We start from the raw sequence: 23,414 nt of genomic DNA on the forward strand, positions 1-23,414 counted from the left end.
AGGGCAGCAGTGGTGGCAGCAGCAAATAATCCATGAATACTAGCAAATGCAAGAGTCAAACCTGAAAATGTGTGTGTGTGTGGGGGGGGCTGAATGTATAATGAATATTTGAGCAGCAGCTGTGAAGGCTCTGTAAATCAGAACTATTGTCTTCACAAAGAAAATGTAAAAAGCCTCTTAGAATTTAAGAAACAGGTATGGACAGTGACATTTATGAAATATGTGTAGCTTAACCTTTCCTCTTCTCTTTCTCACTTCATGTATATTTTGTTCTCATAGGAGTACATCAACTTGATATTGACAAAGATGTGGGGAAAAGAGAGATCCATGGAGGCAAGGAACCCATTTTATAATTTTTTTAAAAAAAACATTTGAAACATGTCTGGCATGCTTTCTGGTTATATTAAGTTGCACAGCTCCTGCACAGTAATTGGGGGAGTTAACGTTATTCATCAGTTTAGAAGTTTTCAGCAACTTTACAAACTGACATAAGTGCTGATTTCCAAATCAAGAGGTGTTTTTTTAAAAGAAAGATTTAAACATTTTGAGTTCAATCAAAATGAATTTAATTAGCACAGCTGGGTCACACATGTTTATGTTTGTTAACTGTAAAACTAAGTAATAGCTTGCACGTGCAAATGAGCCATAACAAGCCAAAAACACAGACCAACTTCCATATCACTTCAAACAGAATGTGTTCTTTCCCACAACATGTTATAATCAAAAGAAATCTTTTGTGTGAACACAGTTACTTAAGCTACATCTACACTGCAGAATGAGTGCAATTTGGCACCAATTTAACTGCCATAGCTCAATGCTATCGAATACTGAGATTTGTAGATTTGTGAGTTTTTAGCCTTCCCTGTCTGAGAGCTCTGGTGCCACAACAAACTAAAATCTTATGATTCCATATCATTGAGCCATGACCATTAAAGCTAAGTCAAACTGCATTAATTCTGCAATATGGCAGCAACCTGGGACTTTGGCTTCACAAAGAAATTGTGGTATGAATACTGAAGAGAACGAATACTTGGGAACTGTATATAAACTACTCTGAGTTATTTGAGAGCAAAATTTTGTTCTAAGTGTAGGGTGGTGACTACTGAACTTACAGAAAGCATCCACTGGCACTATTTTTTTTAATGCAACCAATATTTTAATTGCTAGCACTCTTCGTAGAAAATAGGTACAAACATGATTTGTTACGGATGATTGTCCCAGTCCTCTGGAACCAATCCAGAATTTTGCTTGTTTCTTTCCTTGCTGGCTCACACATCATTTACTGTGCTTCACTTCATATCTTCCAAAAGGTTGGACAGCACATCATAAAAGTATAGAGATGGGAAGAATGTTTTAAAAAATATTGGAAAATTTCATCCTCACCAGTCAGGAAATGCTAATGAGGATACTCCTCAGCTGAAAAGAATCATCATAACCCATAGCGTAGTCTCTGAAAAGTCTGCATGTGGTTTTTCTAGACAAAAATAGAATTTTCTGTGTAGAAATAATATTTTATGTGCAGAAAATGGTGTTTCCTGCACAGGAAATGTTTTCCATGCAAATAACACACACATACACACACACACACACACACACACACACACACAGTGGCAGAATAAATGCTAACCTGCAAGTAGTCCTTGAAAGGTTTGCAGTTTTTGAAAACTTTGTTATATCAGGGAAAAGTAGATAAAATTACTTGTTGCTTCCTTTGAGAATCAAATTATTAAAGAATTACAGAATACAGAAATTGAAGCTATGCACTTGGTTTCTAAACGTAAACCTCAGCTGTCCCTCATTTTGTGTATGAAAAATGCTTGATACTGGATAGAATATAACAGTATTAATACTTGTCACAGCACCAACCAACATTCAAGAAAACGATGGGACTCTCATGTCTTTCCAAGATGACTGGCTCTATCAAAATGCTACCCAATGTCCTTAGCTCATGCTGATCCCACCCCCTTAGGGGATGAGTAGTATCTGGTGAAGGAATTGCATTAATTGGTCCATATGAATAACCCATTGGAATACTAGAAATCTCTTTCAAGGCTTTTGGAGCATTCACTATGAACACCTAAAAGGTTTTGGATTGGAGCAAGCAATGCAAACCACATTACTGAGTGGCATAAATTAATGTTTCCATGTGCATATTGATTTGCCACTTGTAGTAGAAGAAGATTGTTGGACATGTTTGTTGGATGAGTACCATTACTCTTTAGTTTTTGCTGTTGCACCTTCTGCAGATTCCTCCTTTCTCAGGTTGGATCAGAATTTTTTATATTTCATCTTTTATTTTTTAATCCGTATCTTTTCATATGGTATTTCACAAACAGCTAAAACTTAACAAGCACAGGGCTCCTCCAAATGAGGCAAATGTGTCAAGAGGCTGAAATATTTGTTGTCAAAGTTCTTGAGATTTTATTTCTAAAAATATATTCAAGCAATGTGTGTAGATTATCTTATTGCAGTTCCCAGCAACCTTTCATTTCCATTTCCACGTGGGTTTGTTTCTTATTGCAAAACTTATCAGAAAAAACGTTCCCTTCTTTTTTTTTCTTTACTTTTTCACATTTTAGTGTGGTGTCAATGAAATGGCAGTTTTGTATTTAACTCTTAATTTTTTTTTAACATATGAGAGAGAAGAAAATTTGCTCTTTAGACCATAGGACTATCTCAGCAAACCATGCCCTTTTGGGGGGTGAGGGGGGAGGTTGCTTTGTTTGTTTGTTTGTTTGTTTGTTTGTTTAAAAACACCTTTAGAAGAGTCCCAGTGCAAAACCATTGGTACAAATAGCCTCTCCCAAAAACAATGAAAGGAATGGATGTTGAAGCAATAACAACTGACAAAACCTGGCAGAACCCAATGAGCTATACTGTGAGAACTCGCTTCTTTCTGGAAGAGTCCATCATTAACTCAGTTCTATTAGAAATATATGCATGCTGTCTAGGCCAAGATCTTGCCTTTATGGAGCAAAGAGAATTCATCTGCTATTGGCAGGTCATATTTCATTAAACAACAGATTGATTTGGTTTGTACTGAGCTGTGTACTGGTAAGTCAGAGAATTGCTTTCCTGAAACACTGATGAAAAATAAATACAACAGAAAATGGTTTGAGTGTGTGTGTTAAAAGTGCCAATCTATCAATAAGTGTTTACAAAGGTTCACTTCTCATCTTAACTACTGCCAGATGAGAGAGAGGTGAAACAGACTGCCCAAAAATGCTGGATTGACGCTGCCGGATTGAGGCCGCAGCAGCCACATGCCACCATCCTGATCTGGCTATTTACCTATGCAAAAAGAGGTGGCAGAAAGCTGCTCCTTTTTGAGCCAGCAAAGAGCCAACTTTTCTGCTGTCACGGTGGCTTTCCAGCACTCCTGCAGTGTGCAGCATCTAAACGCCATGCTGCCAGAGAGCCATAAAGCAGCTGCCGTGTAAATGGCCAAGTAGCACAATGCAGGCTTCCTACTGGCTTGGAGGCATGTGTCATGTGTATGCCATACTCCCAAGCCACTGAGAAGCAGGCTTTTTTTGCTGGTCTGTTCTGGATTTCTGATGATGCTTTATGAGCTTTCATATGGACTATGGCCCAATACAAACTGGCGCTATGTTCTGGCCTGGGACCGATTTAGGGCTCAGGAGAGCGGAGCGTCCTCATTCTCCTGAGCCCTCTCATGTTCTCTCGGCACCATTGTGGTGCATGTGCCTCCAGATGGTGCTTGCACCGAGGATGTGCATTGTGTGTCGCATCCAAACTGTGTGGCACATAACGAACATCACCATGCCGCTGCAGGGCTGTATTGGTGCCTTGGTAGCAGCCGAGAAAGGAGCCGCATTTCACGGCTCCTTTTTCCAGGTGCATCATTGCCGCAGCATCTATATCCCCCCTTAATCAGTAGTTCATATTACTTGTTAGGGCCCTCCAGTTTTAAAGCACTCTAGGGCTTTAAAGCACTCTAGCTTTCTTGTTCAGAAATAGGTTTTATTGTGTGGTTCTGCTGTCTGTATATCCAAACCATCTCCCTAGAGTCAAAGTGTTGGTATCTTTCTATGTGCATACATCTCTCTGTATCAGGACCTTTGTTTGGAGAGAACTATTTAGAATTGCTCTAAGAAAACCAACAAAATTTATATTTTATATTAATATCATTATACATCCATTATTCAGCTAAAAGTTCACAAGTTTTATATCCAAAATCTCTTTATCTTTATATTTTACATTCAGGTCAATCTGTAAACAAGCTCACTACTGATCCACTGAGACTCGTGCACGGTGCTGTGGAAGACACTACCAGTTGGGTTTATGGTTTCCTTTCATTAATGTCAGACCTCATATTTGAAGATGAAGAAGAGAGTGAAAAAGGTATTCTCAAGCTCTGTGCATGCTCTGATGCTTTCCAGTGATCATAATTGCATTGCTGAATTCTTGTCTTGTAATTCAGCAAGACAAATAAGAAATGACCTTCTTTACTTTTTAGACAGTAGAATTCATCAAATGGCCACTACAACATGAAAATTCTTGTTGAATAGGTTTCATATTGTATTTAATCTATTATTATGGAGCAGATACTGGAATTAAAATGTTAACACCATTACTTTTACTTAAACTGTAGAGATATTAAGGTATGGAACTGGAGAACCACAATATAGACAATTTGCTAATTGTATTTGACAGATTTTTAGTCTATTTAGATTATTTCTATTGTTTTATTTATTGCATTCATTTCACTTTTTCACTGCCCTGATATCTTTTGACATAGGTTTTGTTGTGAAGTGTCTTCAAGTTATTACCAATTTACAGTGACCCTAAGTAGAAACTTTCACAGGATGTTCTTGGCAAGATATATTAAGAGCAGGTTTTGCTTTGGCCTTCCTCTGAGGCTCAGAAATTGTGACTTGCCCATGGTCACCGAGTGTGTTTCCATGGCTGAGCAAGGATTCGAACCCTAGTCTCCAGAGGTGTAGTCCAACACTCAAATCACTATAGCCTACCTAAAATGTTTTTTATGATTAAATAAAATAAATAAATGTTGCTAAGTAATTAATTTCAGGGGAGAATAGCTGCTATTGATAAGGGAAAGAGCAGAAACATTTGAAAATAAAATCCACAGCAAATGGACATCAGATGTATTAAAAATGTCAGACCCTGGCCCTCCTCAAATTTAACAACGAACAGTTGATGGATGTGTTGTTGGAATCAAGAATAATAATCAAGGCTGACTCCAAGCATGTTTCAAAACCCACAATTGTTCACCACTGGGCTAGCCCTTGTGAACTCACATCGTATTTCCTAACACATAACCAGATTTTTGCTCCTTGCCCTTTAACATAATTCTGTGCATGCGCACACACAATGCTAGTAGCATGGATTCTTGTTTAGACAAAACAATAAAAAATGTAATTGGGCTTGTGCTTCCATGGTTTTAGAATTGTAATTAAAACACATCCCCTGAGTGCAGTTAATTGTAGCTGTGGCCTCTGCTAATGAAGCATCAAAAGATAATCAGTTTTGTAGTGGATAGTTACTTGAGTGACAATAGGTGTGAGATGACATGCATGATTCCTGTTCTTCTGCCTGTTGCTTATCTGATGTTTGGTTTGATATACTCCACTGTGAAGTCTCTATTCTATCTTTGTTGTTGCTTTGTCATTTCACAGAGCACTCCTTAACAAATATAATTAAAACCCAGCTGGAACCAACTTATTGTTCCTTTCAAATGCAACTGTCAGTTTGAAGCAGCACCTAATTTCCACCACCGTGGGGGTTCTCAGATTAGTACTGCATGTGTGAATACTAACCAGTCTATATCATTGTAACACTGGGTCCTGTTTTCTGGTACATGCCAGATCATTCACTCCAGCCACTGAACAAGATACAAAATGAAATGAATTTTCCTAGCCTAATTCTCTTTACAATGGAGCTATAATTTAGAATGGGATGGTAAGCCGGTGTGGTGTAGTGATCTGAGTGTTGGAGTAGGAAGCTGGAAGACCAGGGTTCCAATGGAAAGCTACTGAGCGACCTTGGGCACGTCACAGTTTCTTAACCTCACAAGAAGGTAAAAGAAACTCTTTGAACAAATCTGGCCAAGAAAAACCCATTATAATTTCACCTTAGTGTCCCCGTAAGTAAGAAATTACTTGAAGGCACACATCATCATCATCATCATCAACAACAACAACAACAACAACAACAGCAACAACATTTTTTTGTAATTATGCAGAACATATGTTAAAGTGTGGGCAGGTAGTGTTGTGATTTCTTTTGAAAGGCAAGAATAATAATATGATCTTCCAAATGCTGTTGGCCTGCTACTCCCATCAGCATGTTCACTTGTTCCAGTTATAAACAATGGTAGATATATTCTTTAGAATCCAAAGATAAAGGGTGTATTGATGACCATTCATTCAACTGCAGTCTTTAACACTACCTGTAGATTTGCTCCTTTAGACTCAGAAAGATAACAGAGTAGTATATGACTAAATGCAAGCAATGGAACTAGAACAGGAAATCATAGATGTCACAGTGCATGAGCAGAAGAGCTTGGATATGTGCATATACCTTGAAAAGTTCTTTTGGATTACAGCTCCCAGAATCCAGTGAGCAGCATGAATACTGGCCATTCTGGCTGGGGGGATTCTGGCAGCTACAGTTCCAAAATGTAACATTCCCAAACTGTCCTTGACACAAATGAATGGACTGTGTTGACTCACAGCAAACCTCACATTCTGTGTGGACCAAATCAGCTATGACAAACAGTCTGATCTGTTTCTAAAAACAGAAATGTGTATAACTAAAATATCTTAGAATACAGTATCTTCTTTTAATTGTTAAGCCAATCTGCTTGAATACATTTAAACATAAAAATTAACCAGCAGCAAGAAAACAACAACTGTATAGTCAATATGTTATTAAGCTGTTTTCTGTTCTGATTTTTATTTTTGTTCTTGGCCTAGGTGAAGCAGAGCCTCCCTTGAAAGTAAAAGGTTGGTTTTTCTCATCTTTATATCTAAAAATGTCACCTGCTTTGTTTGTTTGATTAAGCAAGAATTAAGCAGAAAAAGATACATTTTTCTGCTGCCAGTGGTACTGTATTGCTAATTATATTCATTTCTACTAATTTTACATCTTGGCATAGAAATAATTTGCAAGCCATATAAAAGGTTTATTCCTAATCACTACATTGTGTATTAAGTTGTACTGCTCAGTGATTATTTTACTGTACAATACATTTGATATGTAAGGCAGACAACAGACAAAATCCAATTTTAGTCCCAATCACAGTAAATTCGTTGAATCAATGAAGGCCTCACTCACATTATGATTTAACCTAGTTTGCAAACTAGGTTATAGGTGCCTCATTCACACTAGAGGTCAAGGAAGTTGGGGTGGTGGTTCCTTGGGGGGATCATGGTGCAGCATATTTTTTTAAAAAAAACTTTGACAGCTTCTGTGGACTGTTGCATTTGCATGGGTTCACAGCAGGGAGGTCATGGGTGCTGTGGGGAGATTCTTCCCTGGCATACATGGGTCTTTGGATGCCATGGCAGATTCTTCTCTGGCATGCATGAATCCATGAGTGTTGTGGGGTGATTCTTCCCTGGCATGCATGGATCTAACAAACAAGCTTCATTTATATACCACTTCATACCGCCTAAGCAGTGTCTAAGTGGTTTACAACTGTAAGCTAATTTACCCCTAACAGTCTGGGTACTCATTTTAGCCACCTCGGAAGGATGCAAGCCTGAGTAGAGCTTGGGCCATTTTGCTGGTCTTGAACTCAAAACCTTATGGTTTTGAATGAATGGCTGCAGTACAGGCATTTAACCAATGCACCACCAGAGCTCCTCAGTAGATTTCCATGGGTGAGCAGGGATTCAAATCCTGTTCTCCCAGTGTCCTAACCCAACACTCAGCCCACTACACCAAGCTGGATCTTTCTAGGTACTCTATTTATTCAGTCACCCAGGAGATAATATTATTGGTTTTTTTTAATATGAATATGGTATATAATGACAGTGTCCACTATTATTCTATTTTAACTGCTATTGCTGCTACCTTTGGAATTCTGGGGTTGGTAGTTTAGTGAGACCTAAGGCTGAGAATTCTAGATGCCATTCTCTCAACTTCCAGTCTCAGGATTACTACTAGTGTAAAATGCCTACACCACTTTACCACTTTGACTTAACAACAACAACAACAACAACAACATCAATGAAAGCTCAATGGAAATTTGTGAAAATCAAATATTGCATGAGCCTAGATGTGACAGGTGATCAGTGGGGCAAGCGGGAATAAGAACACAAGAGAGAAAGGAATGAGAAAAATTTGGGATATTTCAATTAAGAGTTAAGATGTGAACATGGAAATATGTATGCAAAATCAAAACAAAAAGAAACAGAAACTCTCAATAATTTCAGAGACCTTTATTCTTTTCTGGATGGGCCCTTCACTGTCACTTTATTACTAAAAAGAGGATAACTAATTACAGATAGGAACATCATATTATTTGCAACATTATAATCCTTTTCTTCCAAGCTCTGCTTTTATTGAAACTGGGTAGTATTGGACCACATAAGAAATGTCATTCTTATGTGGAAAATACCCAAATTACAAAGTAACTTTATGTATGTTTTTATTTCTGGTTTAGAAGAAGTCCAACCACCGGTCAAAAAGAAAGGTAAGCAATTTCAAAGCAATATTGTTTTTTCATCTCCTATCATATTACTCTCAATTTCTCTTTGTGTGAGGATCTTTCTGGACAGCTTCATTGCCATGGGGCATAAGAAAGGGATTGGCTCTCCTCCTCCTCCTTGAGTGAATACCCAAATTTTGACAAACAAAAGATCCTCGCACTCTCCAACTTGCTAGGAACACCAGGAATTGAAAGAATGATGGGCAGTTGTGTGACATCACCAGCCACTATGATATGCCTCTCCTTCTGTCCTTTTTGCACCAACTGCTAAATTGACTTATGCCGCAGATTCCACAGTAGCTACAGCAATTGCTAAGCAGCCTGTCAGGAAGCTTTAATAGGCCTAGGACTCTGGCCAGAAAAACAGAAGATGGTGACAACAAGCTACATGACACAAGCCCCCCCCCCCCAAAGTAAGAGGATGGGAAATTAACTTTCCCAACTTGGATGAGAAATTAAAGCTGCCACTCACCCAGCTATAGCTTATTTCTTTCTGCAGTTTTGTAATACACGTTTCAAATGTGCAGTGGCTCACATACCATAGTTACAGGAATGACAACAGCTGAAGAGAACTGAAAAGGAAAGAAGAGAAGGAAGACATGATCTCTCTCTCTCTCTCTCTCTCTCTCTCTCTCTCTCTCTCTCTCTCTGTGTGTGTGTGTGTGTGTGTGTGTGTGTGTAAAAAGAATGTAAACATCTGAAGACAGAGAGAGATGAAAAGAGAAGGAGAGATGGACAGGGAGACAAGGATCAAGGGAAATGAAACTGAGGGAACTGCTGGGTGCAGCTCAAAGTCCATCTCCCACACCACTGATTGACTGAAGATCTGTCCTAGGCTCATTTGAGTATGGAGGGAAGGAGACGTAGCCTCTGCCCCAACCATTAAGCTGTTCTTTCCTTCTTTGGTGCTCAAGGACAGCCAGAATAATCCTGGGTACAATGCTGCAGAGATGGATCTCTACCCAGTGTCCCCATGATGTTGTGGCGTGCCCCCTAGACAGAGGGAGAATCCTCCATAGACACCAGTAAATTTATTTATACCTCACCAACATAGTGTAGGACCTTGACCTCACTTTTTGGAAACTGGTAATTTCCATGTATAGTCCTAATTGTAATTTGTTGATCTTTTGACTCATCAGTAATAGTGCTAGAGTTTACAGCATTGGAATATTGTTATTCTGGAGCTGTATGATTTGGAAGGTGTGTGTATGTGTGTACTATACTGTACTGTACTGTGTGGTGAGTTCAGAGGCCCTTTCATAATTCACAATTATAGCACTATGATTCCACTTTAACTGCCCTGGTTCCATCCTATGGAATCATAGGATCTGAAGTTTCAGGAAAGGTATATAAAATTCTCAGTCAGAGAGCTCTACTGCCTCAATAGCAGACAAAACAAAAACAAAAATGCCCTGAATTCCATATGATGGAACTAGAGCAGTTAAAGTGGAACTATAGAGCTATAACTGCATAATGTGAAAGGGTCCCTGGCAATGGCAAGGGAAGGAAAGCAAATGGGAGGAAACTGAAAACACATATATTGCCAAAATTCTTAGCCTTATGGGAATCTGAATTAGTTTCAGAAGTCTTTAAAGCTTAGGATAATATTGTTAAACCCAATACTGGGGGGGGGGGAATACTGTGTATGTAGAACTTGAAATGTTATTTTCAGAAACAATACTTTGGATTCCAAGGCATCAGAAGTACAGTAGTTAGTTACTGTTATTGTTACACTTAACACTTTGCTCCCCCTTTCCCCAAAACTGTTAGTTACTTTTTAAAAATCTGAATGCTACAAGCTGTGGGCCTTTCCCCTTAGCAATCTCATTGTTACTTCAACACCCAGAACTCAGCACCAGCCAGCAGCATGAGATGCAGTGCAAGCCAGCACTTGAAATGGTCTGATAAGGTCTGATAAGTAAGGAGGGGCCAGTCCATGAAGGGCTTTAAGTATAAGCTCCTGCTGTCGACATTTAAAGCCCTTCATGGACTGGCCCCTCCTTACTTATCAGACCTTCTTTCTCCTCACCTTCCCACCAGGGCCCTCCATTCTGGTAGTCAAGGTCTGCTGTCTCAGCCCAGGATTTCCTCTGCCCCATCCCGGATTCGCCCCTTTTCTCTTGCTGCCCCTCACTCCTGGAACCTTCTTCCCCCACAAGCAAGAGCCATCACTTCTTTAACCAGCTTCAAAATGGAGTTGAAAACCATCCTGTTCAGAGAAGCCTTCCCAGGCATTGCATAATTGTCGCTTACTATTTGATGTTCTTTTGATGCCTGTTTATCGAACCACTTCCTGTATTGCTATGTACTGTATATGCATTATCCTACTTGAGAGTATGTATTTTCTGTGGAAAATGATTAACCATCCATTATGAAGCCAAGCCCTCCCTCCAGTCCATCTGCCTTGGTCCAGGCCTCGGAGGTAGAGAGGAACTGCTGGACCTCTTACCCTTTCCTTCCACCACTCCCTTCTCCTTCTGTGTCATGTCTTTTTAGATTGTAAGCCCGAGGGCAGGGAATCGTCTAGCTAAAAAGATTGTATGTACAGCGCTGTGTAAATTTACAGCGCTTCATAAATAAAGGTTAATAATAATAATAATAATAATAATAATAATAATAATAATAATAATAATAGAACCATCTGATGGTCCTTCTCAGTCTTTTAGTAAGGCCACACTCTCATAACTATAAAAGTAGCTGCAATGTCTCAGTTACAGTGTGTAAAGTGTTAAGCTCTGGCTGGTAATGATGCCTTTGTAAGTTAATATGCATAAATTATTGGGGAAAGTAAATAATTACAAATAATTACAAGTAACTAGTTATTTGTAAACTAGTTAATTCCAAGGTAGAGCTCTCTCTCTCTCTCTCTCTCTCTCTCTCTCTCTCTCTCTCTCTCTCTGTGTGTGTGTGTGTGTGTGTGTATTTGTGGGGTTATCACCATGTAAAGAGAAAGTAAAATCACAATGTAAAGTAAAATCACCATGCCCTTAACATTACTAAGATTCCTGTGTATACATCACAAAACTGAACACGTGACACTTACTATAAATGTTATGACTTTGTGGACATTGTCCTTTTCTTTCCCTGCTCTTGGAAATTGTTATTCTCTTTTGCTACCATAAACTTTAAATAAAACTGAGAGTGACAACAGTCAGATTTCATTTTGGTAATATTCATATTTTAGGAAATGGTTAAACCAGCCAATTTTTTTTATTTTTTAAAAAAACTCTTTCAAGCTGACGAACTATTTAAAATACAAGCACTAGAATAATTCTCTCCTGAAAACCTGTGGGGCTTTATGGAGTTTGCCAGTATGGCTGATCTTGGCACCATTTGGGTAATTAGTTATTCCATTCAGTTCCCTCTGAAGGATATCCCTATTTGCATATTTAGTGCTTTCAGAGTTTAGCTGATTTTCTCTTTATATCTCCATATGGCAGTGTGCTTTTTTTTTTTTTTTTAAATGTGAATTGCTTTTACCATGGTTTGTAACAGGGGCTTTGCTGTCTTTCTTAACCACTTCTCACTGGAAGGTATTTTGTGAATCTTTATAGAAAGTACTTTATGCTAAAACAGGCACAATTTTGTTTTGGAAGATTCCTGAAGTGCATAACTATTCCCCTGTGCTCTTTTATAATGTTGGTCATTTTGTAATAATTTTCTTTTGTTATGGGTAATCATTAGGATCCATGGATCTTTAGATTAGTCTCTAAAACATAACTGGGACAATGCATAATGAACTGTCTCCACTAGTGGTCTGTCTTTGTGGTAAGCATGTCTCTTCTCAGAAGTCAGAGTGCCCAAGTTTTGACAGTCTATTTCTACTGCAACATACCTCACCCAACTCACAGTGTACCACACAGTCCAAGGAGCATCTTTGGGGTGGTGAGTTCAAAGTGGGTGGAAAGCAATTCTAGAAAACTAATTCTAGATCTAGACTACACTGCAGTTTATATAATATGTCTCTGCTGAGAACCAAAATTTTAGTAAAACTTACACCACAATGCAAAACCATCCATCTGCCACTTGCCTCCACTGAGTCATCTCTATAAACAAGACTACTGTGTGCTTCAGACAGTGAGCAGATGGGATGTGGAAACTGCAAATACCTCACACAGACTGATGGCCATGAATTGTAAGGAAAGAGAAAATTTAAATTTAAAATATCACCAGGATTGTTGGCCTGGAGGAGAATATATTTTTTTCTCCCTGGAAACCCAGCAATAGGTATGATCTAGAGCATGAGCAAACTCCATCCATCAAGTCACCAAGAGGGAGATGTGACAAGACTCATCTCCCTGCCATTATTCAATATCCTGCCTTGGCAGTTGTTGCTGATATTCAAGAGAATACTGAGGAATAAAACCCGTGTGTGTGTGTGTGTGTGTGTGTGTGTGTGTGTGTGTGTGTGTGTAAGAGAGAAAGGGGGGAGAGATAGTTTTTTCAAACTTTTCCCCCAGACATATTTATGATTTTTTTCCAAAGTTATCATAAGGGAAGGTTCCATATGGGAAACTAGAAATTGGGTTACTAGAAATTATTTCAGAGTCATAGCCATTGGAAGAGATTATCACACTGCTAAAAAACATGTTTTACCACTGCCGAATTGAAGTTTCATTTAGGCTGTACCCTGATGTTATTGCATGGCTTTTCTTCCTAAAACCGCCATCCAGGTACAGCCTGGCTCCAATGCAGGTCCCTGAACTCGCTTCAGCAGCCATTTTTCAAAGTGAGATACAGCCTTCAATTCGGCAGCAGTAAGATGCATTTTTCAGCAGTGCGATAATCCCCTAAATCTGGAATATCAGTACTCAAAAGGAATCTTGCAGCGCCTTTGAGACAAACTGTGAAACAAGTTGTAGTATGAGCTTTCATAGACCTAGTCCACTTCCCTTCAAAGACTGATTTGCATAGAAATTACTTGTATTCCTGATTGCATCCACGTTCTCATGAACTCTGTTTCACATTTGGAATCTATGGTTTTACACATGATATTCCATGAATGCTGTAATCTGAAGTCAATTTACTGAGAAGTCTAATAGATTTCTTAGTAAACCTTCTTCAGATGGCAGTTCTCACTATATTAATGAGTAACAGCAGATAAGATAAGGGAAGCATGTCCCTGGAAACCTATTGTATTAGCTATCTTCTCAGCATACCTCTTGGGAAGTGCATTTCATGTACTTTACATTTCTCCCTGTTGAAATTAATTTGTAATATTTTTGAATGTTTCTAAATGTTCAGTTTCAAGTTTTAACTTTCTGCAATGCTAGACATTTGGAGACTGAAAAATAATTTCATTGGGCATTAGAATTCATATCTGGGGGCAATACCCTTTGCTACAATTGGGAGGGGTATGGTAACTAAAGTAAGAATAAGCAACCAGCTAGCTAACCAAGAAATTGTTTCCTGTCATTTTACAGCAAGGCCAAACTGAATTTAGGCCTATATAGACTGGTAGTTCTTAACCTTTTCAGGGCCAAAGGCCCCTCTGAGAATCTGGTTACAATTATGGACCCTCCCACACACAACCCCCCCCCCTCTCAAACATATAATTTAAACAAATTTTTCCACACAATTTGTTTTATTGAATTTGGAGATTAATTTCCTGCACAATAGACTATGAAGACCTGAAAATGTTAACCTTAAAATTTGCGAAATAGTAGAAAGGAAGCTGGGGGGTGGGGGTGGGGGGTGTCGTTGTGTACAGTGGTCCATTATATGCATGCAGATATTTTTGAATTGCCATATTCCCTTCCACTGCTGTTATCATCATTATCCGAATTTGCTGTAAATTGTCACTGTTGAACAAACAGTGGACCCTTGTTATATGCTGGGGTTTGATTCCAAGATCCCCCGTGGATAACAAAATCCGTGGATGCTCAAGTCCCATTAAATATAATGACATAGCAAAATGGTGTCCCTTTTAAAAATGGAAAATCAAGGTTTGATATTTGAAATTTATACTTTTTTGAACATTTTCAAACCGTGGATGCTTGAATCCGTGTATAAAAAATCCGTGTATAAGAAGGGCCAACTGTGTAAGCCGCCCGAATTCCCAGTGATTGGGCGACATATAAATAAATCCTATTATTATTATTATAGTTTTTAAAATGACATGCGCCTTTTGCTGTGTGCGGAAAAAATTAGCTCTTGCTGCACTTATTGTTCTCTTCCTCTCTACCAGAGCTAAGGATACAGCTTTCCAGATATTGGACTAAAACTCTCAGCAGCCAATGGTGATGGATGTTGGGAATTGTAGTCCAAAAACATTTATAGGATTGCATCATTCCAGTTTCTGGCCTATACAAATTTGACATCAGCAGTTGACTAGATCAGGATTTTAATCATCTTTGCTATTGGTAGATGGTTCAGCTGATCAGGAAAACAGAGGTCCTGTGATCACAGAATCATAGAGTTGGAAGAGACCGTAATCACCATCAAATCTAATCTCCTGCCATGCAGGAATAAACGGTCAAAGCACTCTTGACAGATGGTCATCCAGTCTCTGTTAAAAGCATGCAAAGAAGGAGACTCTACACACAATTTCTTGGTGGCAAACAATACCTTTTAACAATGGAATCTGTTAGTTCAGGAACAAACCCTTTTGGATAGAAGTAACCTGACACCAATGTCCATGCCTTGGCAATCTTGAGATAGGACTATATCTATATCTATATCTATAGTCTCTATCTATCTATCTATCTATCTATCTATCTATCTATCTATCTTTGCTCTTGGGGATATGTATACCTTTTGAGATATCTATGACGGGATACAGACCGCCCAAAGCAGGTGGTCTCCTGCCGCCCTAGTTTGCTCCACAGGGAAGCCGCAGCCTCCAGACCGCGGGGCTTCCCTGCGGAGCAAAAAGAGACCACCCTTAAAAATAACGTTCTTTATGCGGCACCATTGTGATGCTGCAATGCGCCAATGGCCCACTTGTGGTGTCACAATGGCGCCAGGATGTGTGAACGCTAAGCGTCTGCCACGTCAAAATGACAGCACCCATATGTACTGGGCGCTGCCATTTTCACGTACAGATTATGTACTAGGGTTGCGGGGCATATATAAGCAGCATCCCGAGGTAACCCTAGCATGTATGCAGCCTGGCGCTTTCGCCGGTCTGTACAGCTCCCATGAAGACTATCTGGAAATATGTATTGTGTACAAAATCATGTGGCTAGATTACTAATTGGGTCTGTCTATAAAGAACATTCTGACAACAACCACACCAGAAGATGATCTGTTTCAGGGCATTACTCAAAGTGGAGTTACTGATAACATCAAAAATGGAATGGGTTATAGCTACCTGAAGTACTCCTTTATGCCACATGAGCTAGACCGGGGTAGGCAACCTGCGGCCCGTGGGCCGGATGCGGCCCGGCGAGGCCTTGGGACCGGCCCCCCGCCCAGTCCTGTCGCCGATTGCCGCCGGGACCTTTGGCCTCTCGCGCGCAGGGGCAAGGGGGGCAATTGTCTATAGATGCCTCAGAAACTTGCATTTATATTAACATTTTTTAAAAAATCAGCAAATTTTTTTGCGTGTCCTCCACTTTTTTAAAAAAAGTGTCCACCATTTGAAAATGTTGTCCAACATTTGTCCCAGTTTATTTATTTATTTAATTTTTAAAAAAAATTATTTAATTATTTATTTTTTGGCTTCGGCCCCCCAGTTGTCTGAGGGACAGCAACCCGGCCCCCGGCTCAAAAAGGTTGCCTACCCCTGAGCTAGACTTTACTTTGTTATCTACATAAAATAACCATTTTTGATTATGACTGAAAGGAAGTTTGTGTACAATTGCTAAATATAGACATATTTGAAATGTACATGTGGTTTTGTGCACATTGTCCCTCTGAAAAGCATTGCAAATCTCACTGATGTTTGGATTTTCAAGGCAATGCTTTCTATCCTTGTGGTAGTCTCAGGAGGTGCAGAACACATATTTTCATGAGAGAATATACATCTAAAGCCAAAGCACAGCAGCCTTTCAGATTTGGAATGCATCGGAAATAAAAAGAAGGGGGAAATACATTTCTGCCTCTGTATCATTTGCTGAATGCTGCTGCTACCATTCCAATTCCTTTCTGCAACTAGGTAAAGGGGGAAATGATATAGGATAATTTGTATGGTGGGGCTGGAGAAGGGAGGAAGGAAGGAAGGAACCACCAGTCATCTGGATATTCTGAAGCTGGGGAAAGATTCAAGATGATCTTTCTAGATAAGATGCTATATATGCAAAGATGTTGCAGGCCAGTGTTTGCTGTTGGGTTGAAACCATATGGGACCCATTCAATAGATGGTTATGGTGCTTTCATATCTAACAGGGCTGGTCTACTGTTCGTGTATATGGATATGCCAGAAAAACACATTCCAGAACACCTCTTGTAGGGGCTGTGAAACTCAAAGTGTTCAGTGGGGATATCTTGAGGCAGAGCAGCATATGTGCAGATAGTGTGATAAACATGTGGGTCTTGGGATAAGAATGTAAATACCTGGCTGGATCAGAACAAATTGCAATTCATCCCTATCTTCAGTTTTCAGCAATACCCAGCTGCCGTACCCAGTGGAGCCTCTGTGCATGTTTTTCTGGATGCCAAGGGAGCCACACGGCAAGAGACTGCCCCCCCTTTTTTGAAAGAACCTTCCATTGTCTGGAAAAATGATCAAGGTTTTCCCTCAACATATACTGCAAGGAGCTATAATGTTTGCTGTTTGCCAACAACATATAATGGGAAATGATATTTAAAGTACTCTCATGCAGTGCTCCCATTTTTACTTTATTGCCCAACAAAGAAATAATAAAAATAATATCTTCCAAATCAAAACACCTGCAGATATGGGGAAGAAAGGATGTGTTTGCTTAGCCAAGGCTAATATTTTCATCACTGAGGGCTTCAATAGAGCTACACCCCAGTGGGAAAATTACTTAACATTCTCAGTAGTAAAACCTTAATCCATGCTAAGTCTGTATTGCTCTCTTCCTGCAAACAAAATAGACTTGTATTTGAATGCATTATAAAATCAACCTATTTCCATTCCTGTCTTGGTAAACACAGAACTACTGGAACTCCCCCCCCCTCCCCCCAGTTCTTAGTGCATCTAAATAAGTCATTCTGGGTTGCAGGGGTGGGGGAAATATAACTGATTTCTGAACTGCTGCAAAAACATTTTACAACAGTTAAGACTCCTAGATGTAGTGTTTTTGTTTAGTATGGAACACAAAATAAATGACATGAAATTAGCATCATAAGACAGAGCCATAATCAGGAATCCACTGAGAACAATTTCCAGTCACCTGTATGTAGTTTCATTATGTTGGGTCTTGTTCAAAGCCAAATAGCAAGAAAATGAATGCAGTCAGTCAATTATACTGAGGCAAACAGAGAATTGCACCGTGTAGAGAAGATTCTAGATCAGCTGAAAAGCAAGGCTACTTCCATTCATTTTATCTACTTTTCTGCTTCTTTGTTGATTTACTTTATTGAAATGTATATCCTTAGGGATCCTGGATAATCATTTGTGATTTAAGCTGATCTTCTGCTAGTGGTATAAAATGTACTTATTAAATCTTCTGTGAATCTACTGATTACATGCCAGGTCAATATGCATGTTTGGTATAGCTGTAAATGCAGTGGTTAGCAAACAGTGCACTGACATTTCCCCAAAGAAGATCAGACCACATGCACACAGGTGTGTTTGCACATACATTTCTCTTGTTCTTCCTGTTTCTCAGTTTGTTTCTTGAAGGTACTTCCCACTCTTCCACACATCAGTTTATCTTTACACATCTCTTTTTCTTTACTTCAGCCTGCCAAAGAAGTGAAATTAAAATGTCATGTCCTCAGTCAGAATTCATGCCACTGCTTCCTTCTTTGCCTTTATGTCTTAAATCTACACAGTGCACTGGCTGATTGCTAATGACTCTAATACATGACTTGTCATTGCAATGTGAGTTCATACATGAGCCATTTGGTTGGCTTGTCATTGCAGTGTGTGTTCATACACTAGTCATTTATTTGTGCTTGTTGTTTACTGCCCTTGAGTTGATCCCGACTCATGGTAGCCATGTTGATGAGATATCTCCAAGCCCCCCTATCCTCCACTTCTCCACTTAGGTCATATACAGTAGATTCAGACCTGTGGCCTCCCTGAAAGTCCAGCCATCTGGCATGCAGTCTTCCCTCTACCTTTCCTAGCATTATTGTCTTTTCTAATGAGCCATGCCTTTGAACATCTTGGTTTCCAAGGAGATTTCAGGCTTGATCTGTTCAAGGACCCATTTTTTTGTCCTTTTGATTGTCCAATATGCTCAACATTCTTGTACATTACCACATCTCAAATGAGTTAATAATCTTCTTATCTGCTTTCTTCACAGTCCAGCTTTTGCATCCATACATGGTGATAAGGAATATGATGGCTTGGACGATTATAATTTTAGTATTCATTTGCATATCATTACACTTTATGATCTTGTCTAGTTTGTTAATAGCTACCCCTTCCATTCCTAGTCTTCTGTTTTCTTGACTGCAGTCTCCAATCTAATCAATGTTTGATCCTAGGTACAAGAACTCGTTTACTGTTTCAATTTCCTTATTGTATAGGTTGAATTTATTTGTTTCTTCCATGGTAATTACTTTTGGTTTCTTAATGTACAACAGTAAGTCTTCCTTTACACTCTCATCTTTGACTTTCCTTAGTAATTGTCCCAAGTCTGTGATGTTTTCTATTTATTTAGGCTACCTACTAATATTGAATAATCCAGATCATAAGACTGCAGAAAGAAACCACTGATGGCAACAAATGGGAGGTGTTGAAAGGCAGCAGAATGCCAAAAAGGTAGCTGATTTTGGTCTTGGAAGGGGGCAGGGTCTGTATTTAGTCTGAATGCTTGGTAGATGTGAATATAGGGTAGTTTGTGTCTGAATTGAGAAACGACAAGACTTCAAAGCAGCAAGTGAGCAAAGAGATGAACTCTTGTTAATCTGTAGTTAAAACTACCAAAGATTCTTGCTAATTAGGCTACAAAGATGTCATCACACACTCACTGATCCCAATACTTTTGTAAGAGAGGAGTAGGACAATAGTTAGCTAAAAATGATTCCAATCACTGCTTGCTAAATACATGGGCTTCATGTTTTTTCTCATTCTGTTTCTTCTTCTCTTTCCTGGATGCAATTTTGTTTGCAGCAAATGTTAAGGCATAAAGATGTCAGCATTTAAATCAGATATAGTGTCTAACTGTAATTTAAAGTTTAACAATGAGAATTTGAATTGTAATTGACATATTTTAATCCCCACAAATAATTTCAAAAAGACCCTCAGCACTCCTTTTCCTTGGCCTGTGAACGCTTCCAACTGAATGAATTTCTCACAGTAGAAACAGAAGGCACTGTATAGCTATTCTATCCATCTGTTATTTAATGGCTTTACTGCTTTGAGAAAAAAAGAAAGAAAGAAAGAAAGAAAGAAAGAAAGGAAAAGGAAAAGGAAAGAAAGGGAAAAACAAAGGGAAGATGATGACTGAAAGACTGTGTCATCTTGTGTGTGGATGTGTTTATGTGCCTTCAAGTCACCTGGTGTCTTATGGTGGCCCAATGACTTTCAGAGGGTTTTCTTAGACAAGGGATATCAGAGGTGGTTTTGCCAGTTCCTTCTTCTGAAATATAGCCTACAGCACCTGGTATTCATTGGCACTCTTCCACCAATGTACTAATCAGGGCTGACCCTGCTTAGCTTTCAAGATCAGATGGAATCTGATGCCTTTATTTAGACCCTGGACAGTGTCATCTTAAGCTCCTATACATTTCTGTTCTTACAGCAGAGCAGTAGCATGATAACAACCACACTTGGAACTACTCTGAATTTAGGATTTGGTGAACTCAAAATGCAAAAACATTTTAGGATAGTTTGGTGAACAGTTTAAAGATGCACTGCTCATATGGAAAGAGTAGTCCAACAAGTGTAGGTCCTTTAAAAGATATGAGTACTGCTAGCAATGCGTGTTTCTTATACTGGCGGCATCTGTTTTTTTTTTTTTTGCTCCCAGCAATACACAATCAAAGAAGATTTTCATACCTTCCATCTCTATGATTCTATGATTCTAAAGATTCACTGTTGGGGAATATTCTGGGTTGTCTTTGAAAATTTTCATACCTGGCTGCGTCGCTGCTAAAACGTCCTCCAAACATCCCTAAAAGGGGAAGGAAGCACCTGTGTCTGAAAGCCAGGCACGCTTCCTGAATCGCCATGAAAACGTGGCTCCCTCTTAGCATCCCTAAATCGCTCCTGGGGAACGATAAGTTTGCATTCATAGGAAATCTGTTCCCTGTGAGACAATTCAAGGCCACTAGAGGCAGAATCTTTGGAATCACAGAATCATAGAGATGGAAGAAACCACAAGGGCTAGTCAGTCTAACCTCCCTGCCATGCAGGAACTCTCAATCAAAACACCCCTGACAACTAGCCATCCAGCTTTTTTTTAAAGACCTCCAAAGAAGGAGACTCCACCACTCTCCAAGGGAATGTATCCCACTGTCAAACAGCTCTTACTGTCAGGAAATTCCTCCTAATGTTTAGGTGGAATCTCTTTTCCTGTGGATTGCTTACAACTACTTCTATGAGTAAAATGACTAAATTGACTAAACAGAAAGTGAGGGTCAGTGAAGATGTATCCAAAAACAAATTTAAAAAGCCCAATGTGTGATCTGGTCCTACTGGAAAAGGTGGATTTAATGAAGGTGATCCAAATATTATCTAGATTGCTCAGTAATTGTCTTCACTGACTTTCACTTTCTGTAGAAAACCACATCTTAAATCCTATATGTCAATCAGCAACTAGAGCAAACCCATTTCACCAGTTGTTGAATAGCAATTCAACAGATAGCTAAATACACTTGATTTAATGAAGATTTTCATACCTGGCTCAAATGTTGTTCAAACGTGTCTGGAACGTCCTTAACCTCAACATTAGGTGTAGAAGGAGAAAGAAAATATTGGAGAGTAGGATTGTATTTAATAACAGCAGCTAGAATGTTAGTAGCAAAAAATTTGAAATCCACATGTGTACCATCTATAGAGGATTGGAAATATAAAATATTTGATATGAAAGAACTTGACAGATTAACAGCAATCTTAAATAAAAAAGATATGGATAAATGGGACGAAGAATGGTCAGGAGTGACAAACAATGTTAAAATCGACAAATGTTTTTAAAAAATTTATGAAAAAACTAAGTCAAGATTTTTTATTTGTAATTATAAGTTAAAAATATATAGTTTCTTGTCGAAAGTCTTCAGTTGTAAGCCTAAAATATAACAGATTTATAGCTTGTTGATATAGGTTGATATGTTTTTATATATCCTGTTGTATAAATGTCTTGTTGTAAAAATTTATCTTGTAAAAACGCAAGCTTTGTAAAATAAAGATATATTAATAAAAAAAAGGCTCAGGAAGAGGGCATGAGCAACATTTGAGCCAGTTATGAAAATCTTCAAGGTCTCTACTCTATTTGGGACTGACAATAGGATTTAAAAAGATTCTGTGGTCAAAGATCCAGTAATTTTCCACTCTATGTCCCTAATCTTCATGACTCTCTTCAGTCAGTCCTAAGATTTGTGTTTCTAAATGAAAGTGTTTTGTACTCTTGTTCCATTAATGGACTCCCATCTAAGGACTTTATCACACAAGCCTGCTGTCCCATCATAATCACACTTGTTTAAGAAAGAAAACATACTGGTTTGGCATTATATCTCATCATACATTTTCCTACAAAACTGTTTTGGTGGTCAGTGGTTGTGTGATTTGTTTTCTGCATTGTCAAACATTGCCTTCCAGGTGGAAGGCTAGGAATTAACAACCACAGCTGCCAACCACCTTTGGAAGCTGGCTGTTGTGTGAATGTGCACAGAGAAGCCACCCTCAGGAAAGTATTGGCTTCTGTGATCATGCGAGGGGGAGAGGAGCAGAATGAGACCCACTCACAGGATGTGACTGCCTGAGAAGCAGAGCTGCAGCAGAAGGGGTATAGTGCATGAAGGCAGTAATGGAATAACAGTGAGACTGAGAGCCCATTGATGGAGTTTGCTCATCAGTGAAATGGTGTACTACAGTAAAGAATTGGATGCATGGCAACAGCATGATGTTACGTGGTATGTACCAGCCAAAGACTTTAAATCTATTAAAATTCTGCTTATCTAGCTGGTATGTGATAAAGTCCTAAGTCACAAGACTAACACATTTCTTATAGCTGTCTGCCTCCTTATACAGAACCATCCCAGTTTCTTGATGACTAGGGCCTGGTACACATGGGTGCCTTGCACCAACCTGGAGCTGAAATTAGGGTTAGGTAGGGCTGGGAGTCCACAAGTGCCCAGCCCTACTATCGGCACCCATGCAGCATCTTGCCATGCCCCTGTCCATGCAGCGTGTGTGATGATGTCATCCATGTGGCGTAGCACACAAACAATGCCACACCAACATCATAATTGCATGTGAGCGTGCCAATGGCACCCCGCATACAACCCAAAAAGAACTTGTCAGAAGAGGGTTCTTTTTAGGTCTCCCGGAGGCTGCACTGTTTGGTTGGCGCAGTCTCTATCTGGGGCAGAAAGGGCCGGCGTCTCACCACCCCTTTCTGCCAATCTGTACAGCCCCTGAGTTTTTATTCATCTCTGCTTTAGTTATAGTTCCCTTTTCACTCTGACTTTAGTCTTA

At 39.3% G+C, this 23,414-nt stretch overlaps 1 protein-coding gene across 1 annotated transcript in view; it reads left to right on the forward strand.

Annotated features, from left to right (window-relative positions):
• TRDN (triadin) overlaps nucleotides 1–23,414 on the forward strand; it is a 62,259-nt gene that overhangs the window by 34,384 nt on the left and 4,461 nt on the right. Inside the window, exons 3-6 of the mRNA XM_042456999.1 lie at nucleotides 280–333; nucleotides 4,228–4,365; nucleotides 6,960–6,989; nucleotides 8,654–8,683. Coding sequence (XP_042312933.1) covers nucleotides 280–333; nucleotides 4,228–4,365; nucleotides 6,960–6,989; nucleotides 8,654–8,683 — 252 coding nt within the window. The remainder of the gene's footprint in view (nucleotides 1–279; nucleotides 334–4,227; nucleotides 4,366–6,959; nucleotides 6,990–8,653; nucleotides 8,684–23,414) is intronic.

Source organism: Sceloporus undulatus, chromosome 1 (assembly GCF_019175285.1).
Source record: "Sceloporus undulatus isolate JIND9_A2432 ecotype Alabama chromosome 1, SceUnd_v1.1, whole genome shotgun sequence".
In the NCBI taxonomy this organism is placed as follows: Eukaryota; Metazoa; Chordata; class Lepidosauria; order Squamata; family Phrynosomatidae; genus Sceloporus; species Sceloporus undulatus.